At 42.6% G+C, this 9,997-nt stretch overlaps 1 protein-coding gene across 6 annotated transcripts in view; it reads left to right on the top strand.

Annotated features, from left to right (window-relative positions):
• rasal2 (RAS protein activator like 2) overlaps nucleotides 1-9,997 on the top strand; it is an 86,419-nt gene that overhangs the window by 52,897 nt on the left and 23,525 nt on the right. For all 6 annotated transcript variants that reach the window (XM_088085997.1, XM_088085995.1, XM_088085996.1 and 3 more), the window contains one exon: nucleotides 1,830-1,942. In XM_088085997.1, the coding sequence (XP_087942123.1) occupies nucleotides 1,830-1,942 (113 nt within the window). The remainder of the gene's footprint in view (nucleotides 1-1,829; nucleotides 1,943-9,997) is intronic.

Here is a 9,997-nt window from a genome sequence, read left to right as displayed (position 1 = left end):
ACAGTTTTTCAGATTTTCACGATTTTTCTAGGATTTTAGGATGTTTTAAGGATTTTGTGACAAATCTGGATTTCAAAGACATCTAATGAATTTTAGGATTCTTTTTTAGGTTTCTGGGATTTGAGGACGTTTCTGGGATTTTAGGACGCTCTGTGAGTTATTTCAGTTTCAGACTTCAGTGGGTTTCTTCATACAGTGAATGCAGACAGAGAGCATGCTGGGAGACGGTGCAACTGAGAACTCAGAGGTAACCATGACGACGTGATCGTAAACACAGGCAGCAGTGATGATTCTGATTAATGGACGGGATCAATTATTGGCTGCTCGTTATCAGGAGATGAGCTGTTGGACCAACGTTACTCCTCAGACGCTTTAATGGGAGCCAGTGAGGGGGGAGGACAGGAGGAGGAGGACAGGAGGGGGAGGATAGGAGGACAGGAGGAGGAGGATAGGAGGACAGGAGGAGGAGGATAGGAGGAGGAGGATAGGGAGGACAGGAGGGAGGATAGGGAGGACAGGAGGAGGAGGAGGAGGATAGGAGGAAAGGGGGGGGAGGATAGGAGGACAAGAGGAGGAGGAGGATAGGAGGACAGGAGGGGGAGGATAGGAGGACAAGAGGAGGAGGAGGACAGGAGGAGGAGGACAGGAGGGGGAGGGGAGGAGGAGGAGGAGAGGAGGGGGAGGATAGGAGGAGGAGGAGGAGGATAGGAGGACAGGAGGGGGAGGATAGGAGGACAAGAGGAGGAGGAGGATAGGAGGACAGGAGGGGGAGGATAGGAGGACAAGAGGAGGAGGAGGATAGGAGGATAGGAGGACAGGAGGGGGAGGATAGGAGGACAGGAGGGGGAGGATAGGAGGACAGGAGGGGGAGGATAGGAGGACAGGAGGGGCAGGATAGGAGGGGGAGGATAGGAGGACAGGAGGGGGAGGATAGGAGGACAGGAGGGGGAGGATAGGAGGACAGGAGGAGGAGGATAGGAGGACAGGAGGAGGAGGAGACAGAAGTGTTTGAGGATATTAATATCTCAGGAAATGAGGCCGCTCACTTCCTCTGCTCTGCAAGCCGCTTTTATTGTCACGGAGGATCTGATAGGTTTGATCAGCTGAGTAATATGACCATCCCACAACACGTACACGTAAACACACACACTCACACACACACACACACACACACACACACACACAGAGAGAGCGATGACTCATCACTGAGCGGGCTGTGACCTGCAGGAGGCGCTGTTCTGCACTCTGACCGCTCTGTGTCAGTGTTCAGAAAATATATATTTTATTTTTTTAATCATCATTTGATCTGAAAAAGTAAGTCTTCATAAGTTTTTGTATGAAACATAAATCAGTAAACAGAACAAGAAAAATAATTTAGAAATGAAAAGATAAAAGTCACAGAGCTGAGACCTGAGTTTGAAGGCTAAAGACACATTTCTGAAATGTATCCCCCAAACCGGCCGGATAAAGTCCGAACTGGCCGAGCAGCGGCTGAAATCCTCTCAGAATATGAGATCATGCACATTTATGAAAATTATGCAAATTGTCCAATATATGCAAGTTAGCATCCGGCAGTTCCCCGATATTTGGGACCCAAACTGTACTTTTAAAACACCAAACTTTGGGGTTCTCAGTCTTTATCAGCTGACTTTGCTGGAAGTGGAGACGGAGTCAGAAAACCTTCCAGCGCCGCGTCTTTCCCGCCTCTGTTCGACCTGCGTCTGCCTCCAGACAGAAAACAGAAAGTCACGATTTACGTAGCTAAGAAACGGTTCGGGCAAACTGCTCCGCGATGTCTGACAGCGTTCCAACCTCTCTGAATCTTTCAGGGTTTCTTCAGCAAACGTCTCAAAGGCTCCATCAAGAGGACGAAGAGTCAGACCAAACTGGACAGAAACACCAGCTTCAGACTGCCGTCGCTCCGGCCCGCCGACGCCGACAGGTAACGCCCCCTCTCCGGCTTTAACCCTCTCAAACCTGGATCCGCGGCAGTTTTCCCTGCTGCGTTCAGACGCCTTTCACGAGCTGTTTGACCCTTTAAACCTGAAGAAATGAGTCTGATTTCTTTTGTTTACACGGTGGATGAAAAAGCTTGGCCAGAAATGTAACACACATCGCAAATCTTTTTTTTATCAGTTTCATGGTAATTTTCTTTTCTTTTCTGTCCTACAAAAGGCAAACAATACCTCATAAATATTTTTCCATTTTTAGGAAATTGTCCAAAAATGAGGGGAAAATGTTTTAAAATCAAATTATGTTACAGAAAAAATAACAAAATATATCAAATTAATTCTTTCTTTTCTTTTTTAGTAGTTTTAAGGTCATTTTCTTTTCTTTTCTTTCCTACTAATGGCAAGAAATTGCCTCATAAATATTTAATTTTTAAAATATTTTTATTTATTAGTATTTGTTTTATTTTATAATTGTGCAAAAATTAGGGAAATGTTTTAAAATCAAATTATTTTACAGAAGAAAATAACAAAATATAAATGAATAAAATGAATACTTTTTTTAGGCAGTTTTAAGGTCATTTTTTTTTCTTTATCTGTCTTACAAATAGCACAAATTACCTTTTTTTATATTTAGAATTTTAGAAAATTGTCCAAAAATATGAGAGAAATGTTTTAAATTTTTTCTTTTTTTAAAGGTCTTTTTATTTTTTATTTATTTTTAACTTTTTCTATATTTTCAGGTAATTTTCGGCCGTGTCTTGTTAAATTCTTTGTTGCCTTCTGCCAAATCAAACCACTTTGCTGAGGTTTCGAAGGGTTAAATAAGGTCCCGGCTGCTGTGTGGTCACCTTGCCAGGTCTGAAGAGACAGTCTGGATTTGGGCGGGACGGCTGATTGGACGCGTCTGCTGTCGTCTGTCAGAGAAACAGTGCGTGTGATCGTTGCGTGTTTCTGCACATGATGTTGATAATTATGACTTTTTTAGGATTTTAAGACATTTCTATAATTTTAGGACACTTTGGGGAGTCATGACGTTTCCAGGATTTGAGGACATTTGTAGGATTTTAGTGGTTTCTAGTAGGGGTGTCAACGTTTACAATTTTTTCTACACCTGTAAACGGGACTTCGAACCGACGTGTACCCGGTTACACAATTTATGATCTTTTTCTATCGCAGTTGCGCTATATAACCACTAGATGGTTCTGTCTCCATTCAAATACCTCCTAATCTCATTAAATCAAAGCCGTTCCAGTAGTTAGTTATCGCACAAAAACGTTTATTCAGCGAACAGAGCTTAAAAAGTAGGCGATCCATCTCACCATTTAAGGCTTAGACCTCCTTATGACAGAAAGTAAAATGAGTTGAAAATAAAATCATCAATTTTGACAGACAAGAAAACGTACAAGTGAAAGCTGGAAAAGGTTTAAACTTCTTTTTCAATCATTGTTTTAACTATTGCTCACTTTTGTACAATATATTTTTTTAAGCTCCGCTTGTTCATCGCTTGTTGCTTGTTGTCCGTGCGGCCCCGAGTCAACTTGAAGTGACGCGACACTGGCTGTGGCTGCGTTTTTTTTTTAATTTCAACGTAACATTGCCACCTGTGCATCTATCATGTATGCGGATAACTGCATTAGTGGGAACATTTAAGTGTGTAGTTAGTTAATGTTATTATCTTAAGCTTTCAGGCAACATCATCACCCCTAAAAATACTATTGGTGAGAAATGAACGAGGAGGAGGAGGAAAAAATGACGTGTAAACGGTTATTGATTTTTCTGAACGGTTATGATTTGTTATCCGTGTACCCGTTTACACGTGTAAACCCGTTTAAACCGTACCGGGGTTTGGAACATTTCTAGGATTTTAGGATTTTTTCTTCTTCTTTTTTTTCACCATTTTAGGACATTTTTTTTTTGTTTTATGATGTTTTTAGGACTGTGGTCTCTGGTCTCTGGTCTCTGGACTCTGGTCTCTGGACTCTGGTCTCTGGATTCTGGTCTCTGGTCTCTGGATTCTGGTCTGTGAACTCTGAACTCTGAATTCTTGACTCTGGTCTCTGGTCTCTGGACTCTGGACTCTGGTCTGTGGTCTCTGGTCTCTGGATTCTGGTCTCTGGATTCTGGTCTCTGGATTCTGGTCTCCAGACTCTGGTCTCTGGTCTCTGGTCTCTGGTCTCTGCACTCTGGTCTGTGGTCTCTGGACTCTGGACTCTGGACTCTGGTCTCTCGTCCCTGGACTCTGGTCTCCGGATTCTGGTCTCCAGACTCTGGTCTCTGGAAGCTGGACTGTGGTCTCTGGGCTCTGTTCTCTGGATTCTGGTCTCTTGACTCTGGTCTCTGGACTCTGGTCTCTGGATTCTGGTCTCTGGACTCTGGTCTCTGGACTCTGCTCTCTGGACTCTGCTCTCCAGATTCTGGTCTCCAGACTCTGGTCTCTGGTCTCTGGTCTCTGCACTCTGGTCTGTGGTCTCTGGTCCCTGGACTCTGGACTCCGGATTCTGGTCTCCAGTCTGTGGTCTCTGGTCTCTGGATTCTGGTCTCTGGTCTCTGGTCTCCGGTCTGTGGACTCTGGTCTCTGGTCTCTGGACTCTGGTCTCTGGACTCTGGTCTCTGGTCTCTGGTCTCCGGTCTGTGGACTCCGGTCTCTGGACTCTGGTCTCTGGATTCTGTTCTCTGGTCTCTGGACTCTGGTCTCTGGTCTCTGGACTCTGGACTCTGGACTCCGGTCTCTGGTCTCTGGACTCTGGTCTCTGGACTCTGCTCTCTGGATTCTGGTCTCCAGACTCTGGTCTCTGGACTCTGGACTCTGGTCTCCAGACTCTGGTCTCTGGTCTCTGGTCTCTGGTCTCTCTGATATCAGTGAGGATGTTAAATGTCTCAGAAAGCTGGTGGTTTTGTGTCTTCCTGGGCTGTCCTCAGGAGGTTGTGGTTTCCTCCTCGTCCTCCGTGAACCCGCCCGGTCTTCCCAGCACTGACAGGACGTGGTTTTACTGGAAGTCCGTCTCTCCCGTCTCCCTGCAGGACGCTCTGCTGTCGCTCACTTTTCTCTCCTGCTGGTGATTTAGTGTTTTTTTGTCCCGCTGGCTGTCTGGTGTCCGTCCAAACGTCCTAAAAATCAAAGAGTCCCTCTGAGGAGTCATTAAAGGTCCGACGTGGTGATGGATCACGGAGCCGATCGGATCCTGATGTCTTCTGATCAGTTTAAGAAAGTTCAAAGTGACAAACAGAAAAATACAAAAATAGAAAAACTAAAGTGTGAAAAGAAAGTGACACATAAATAAACGAATACAAAATAATAAATATGTGGAAAAAAACAGAAAAATGAGATGAGAAAGAAATAGAGTTACGTGAGTAAATGCATTTAAGAAACTGAAAAGGAAGAAGAAAAAATAAATTGATTAATGAAATGAAATCATGAAAAAGGGAATAAATTAATAAATAAATAGATTTTAAAAAATGGAAACGAATACATTTAACAAATAAATTGAAATAAAAAGATTGGAAACCAAAAATAATTTGATTAACAAATGAATAAATAGAAAAAAATGAAAATGGTAAACAAAAGTTATGGAACAAAATAAAAAATAAATTAATTGAAAAATGGAAACAAAATAAAACAACAGATGATCCATTAAATAAATACATAGGGAAAAAAAAGAAAATGGAAAAGAAAATGATAAATAAATTTAAAGGAAAAGAAAATTATTTAGTAACTAAATGGAAAAGGGAAAATAAACAGAAAAGAGAATAAATATATAGATGAATACTAACAAGAAAAATACCATGAAGTCAGTATAAATAAATAAAATTTTTTATCCTTTATTAATTCAGTGTATTTTGTTCTTTATGATGCATTGTCTGCATAATTTTTGATTAATCAAGTCAGAAAATACTTGATGAGTAAATGAAGCACAGAGAGGAAGAAAGTGAAAAAACATTCAGATTTTTATTATATGATCGTTTCCGTCCCAGTAAAAATAAAAGCAGCGTTATCGAGACTGATGGAGCGCTGCAGCTGCCTGCGTGTGTGCACTTTATTAATGCAGAGTGTGTGTGTGCGTGTAGCTTTACAGTGGGCAGAATGTTAGCCAGCTGGACAGGAGGATAATGCTTAATACACACACACACACACACACACACACACACACACACACACACACACACACACACACACACTCAGCCTCTCTGTCGTCAGTCAGCTCTGAGCTCAAACTCCTGATGGACGGTTCGTCTTCTCTCCTCCGCAGAGCTCGAAAAGCTCAGCTCGCCAAAACTCTCATGTTCAGGTATGTGTGTGTGTGTGTGTGTGTGCACGTGTGCGTGTGTGTGCGTGTGTGTGTGTGTGTGTGTGTGTGTGTGTGTGAAGGATGGATCACCGCCCTGATTTTGACCTCTGGTGACCTCAGCGTGTTGCAGTTAGGTTTCCATCATCAGTTTTTTGGGCCTAGTGTCAGAGTTTTGGCGTCCTCACAGTGGTGGTGAAACTACAGGAGCCTCTGATGGACAAACTTGCAGTGCAGATGTGATGATGCCGTGTCAGCAGGGCGGCTCGTGATCAGCTCGTTAACTCCTGTCACTCTGTTCCTGATGGGAATATTGCGCCGCTCTGCCTCGCCGCTCTATAAAATCGCAGAATCGGGTGACAGAGTTGTCTCACCTTTTAGCCGGCAGTGAAGGTAGCAACAGCGCTGACACGGTGTCTGTGTAAAAAGGACAGCCGGTAGGACAGGTGTGACATTTTCACGCCGTGTTTAAGAGATTTAACCCTTTAGTGACTGTTTGTCTCTGTTTAGTCTCTTTTCTTCTTCCTGTTGTGATAATTGTGTGTGTGTTGATGCATGTGTCCTAAATGTAGTCCAGATTGTGTATCTGAGTGTAATCAGTGAATTTGCAGCTCAGCTCCTACAATAAGTCTAAAATACACTGTGGAAACTAAATAGTTACATTCAGACTGTTCAGGTCCAAAAATGCTCCATTGAAACCCATTCAAACTGACATTTTTGATCCCACAGCCATCAGAGCAGAAAAACAGGACTTGTATTATTTCTGGGTGTCATTCTGGGCTTTTGACTCTGAATTTGTCATTTTGACTATTTTCCACCTGATGAGGTCATTTTGACCATATTTGGCATATGGAGGAAATACATGCTATTTCCACTAGGTGACCTGTCACAGTCAATGTAGCTGCTGATCACTGACATATCCCAGACTGTCAGCAGCTACACTCACACACTGACATATCCCAGACTGTCGGCAGCTACACTCACACACTGACATATCCCAGACTGTCAGCAGCTACACTCACACACTGACATATCCCAGACTGTCGGCAGCTACACTCACACACTGACATATCCCAGACTGTCAGCAGCTACACTCACACACTGACATATCCCAGACTGTCAGCAGCTACACTCACACACTGACATATCCCAGACTGTCAGCAGTTACACTCACACGCTGACATATCCCAGACTGTCAGCAGCTACACTCACACGCTGACATATCCCAGACTGTCAGCAGTTACACTCACACGCTGACATATCCCAGACTGTCAGCAGCTACACTCACACACTGAGGAGGAGGAGTGTTTTTTAAACATAGTGGCATCATAACAAAAACCTGGCATTTTAAGGGTTAAAATTCTGGAATGAAAATGAATATTTGATTTTTATGATTAAGATTATTTATGATCAGGACTGTTCGTGTTCAAGTACCATGATCAAATTGAGTTTTTTAATGCAAGTTTAGAGTACTTTTTTTGCTAAGATTTAGGCCATTTTCATGTACTTTCTAACAATACTTTTGCTCATTTTTAGGTAATCTTCATGTATTTTAAACAAATTAAAACGATAGATAATGTTTTAGTTATTTTCACATACTTTCTAAAAAAAAATGCTAGTTTTTCTGTCATTTTTTCTTAAGTTATTAACTGCAACCATCCCATGTTTTGGAAAGAAACAAGCCAATCTGCTGAGGTTTCAAAGGTTTAACAGCTGACTACAAAAAAAGTATTCGCTGCCCTGTCAGGTCTGAAAAAATTTTTACTTTATCCAAAGTACCTTAAGAAGTGGAGAAAAATAAGGACTGTCACATATTGTGTGTGTGTGTGTGTGTGTGTGTGTGTGTGTGTGTGTGTGTGTGTGTGTGTGTGTGTGTGTGGTCAGAGCTCAGTAAGTGCTTCCTCCTTCTCTTCTTCTTCCTCTGACAGCAGTGGATCAAGTTTCCATCATAATGCAGGAGACCAGCCCTTCCTGAAACTGTGTGTTGTGTGTTGTGTGTGTGTGTGTGTGTGTGTGTGTGTGTGTGTGTGTGTGTGTGTGTGTGTGCTTACATGTGCGTGTACGTGTGTGTGTTTTACTGCTCCGAACACTCCCACTTTGTTCAGCTGATGAGTAGTGCTGGGCGATAAAACAATAACGATAGCAACCGTGAAATAACTTTTCCTCGATTGAAATATGAGACGTAGTGGATAGAATGTCGATAGAACTCATTTCAGCCATGTTTTGACAGACAACACGAACAGCCAATGATAATAAGAATAACGCTGCGGAGAACCAAATGCAGAGAAGGACTTTGACTGTCGAACAGCTGAGTGTTTGACAGCCACAGCACTGAAACAGACACATCTGCAGAGGTGAAAGTGACTTCTTTAGACTCTACAGACGACTTTGTGTTAGTTTCAGCTTTAATCAGACTTTGGATGAATTATTTAGAAACACCAGGACGCATCGCTCCGTGTCTCATCCGGCCGCTCGCGCTGAGCTCTCATTATTATTACCAGGGGCAGATGTGATGTTTTGGGGGCCCGGGGCCACAAGCACTTGAGCTTATTTTCAGCCTTTCTCTAACTGTGAATGTTGGCAGGCTGTCGGCAGCTATAGGAGAAGTAGGCCGACTCAAAAGTTTTTAATTCCTGAGTAAAATGATTAACAGCACAGAAGTTTGACAGAAGCTGAAGTCAGAGTCCTGCAGTCAGGAGAGGTTGGACTATTATCAGCACAATGTGCTTCAATTTACCTGAAGTTTGTTTCAGATGGAGCTTTTCATTTTGATATAATGCTGGAAAGTTTCATAAATAATAATTAGTTGAATACCTCTGCTGTGAACCATCTTCAGGGTGAAATCACAATTATTGTCATAGATCATCAGACCGATTATTGATGATTAATCAACAGCTCTCACATTTGAACAGACTTTTCAAATTACTGCGCAATTCAGGATAAAATAAAAAGATCATGAACAGGGAAATGATGGCTTAAATATACACTGAATTAAAATTGTGATAATAACATGGTATTTTCATTATGATATTACATGTCCAACAGCCCGATCCGGCGTGGACATGTGCAACATCCTGCTCACGGTCCCGCTCCAGCACGCGGACTCCCTCATTTGGTGTTTTTTTTTGGCGCTCTGTTACAATGCGGTACCATAAACCCAGCCCCCCACCAAAGTAAAAGCTCAGAGTCAAATACGAGTCAATCAGAATTTCTCTCTGATGGTTTCTGTCATTTTGGGTCATTCTCATCACACTCGTGCTTCTTCATGTGTTTCTGATCAGTTTAGTTTCAGTGAGTATTTTGATGCTGTTGGTGTGGCAACATGATTGACAGCTGTGATGATTAACATCAGTGTGCTCTGGATCAATGGTGCTGCTCTGGATTGGGTTTACGGGTTCTGATATTTTGATTTTTTTTAATATATTTGATATATTTTGTCCTCTTGGAGACATCTATGGGGGCCGCTGTCTCGTGAGTGAAACTCAAAATTTCACTCTGAGATGCGGCAGAAGTACGAGTGTGAAGCAACAGGGCGGGAAAATACTCAAGTAAAGTACTTTTTTTACAGCTGTACTTAAGTGCAGTACTGGAGTAAATGTACTCAGTTACTTTCCATGCCTGGATCTGACTGGTTGAAGCTGTCAGTCTGATGATGTCACAGCATCAGCGTTGATCTCAGCCCACTAATCCAAGTTTACGTAACTCACCGGACACAGCAGGAGGATTACACGCACGCGCGCGTGCACACACACACACACACAC

Source organism: Plectropomus leopardus, chromosome 12 (genome assembly GCF_026936395.1).
Source record: "Plectropomus leopardus strain MGB_pleo_1.0 chromosome 12, ASM2693639v1, whole genome shotgun sequence".
Classification (NCBI taxonomy): domain Eukaryota; kingdom Metazoa; phylum Chordata; class Actinopteri; order Perciformes; family Serranidae; genus Plectropomus; species Plectropomus leopardus.
The sequence above is the reverse complement of the archived record's forward strand: the minus strand, read 5'-3'. Positions and strand labels throughout refer to the sequence as shown.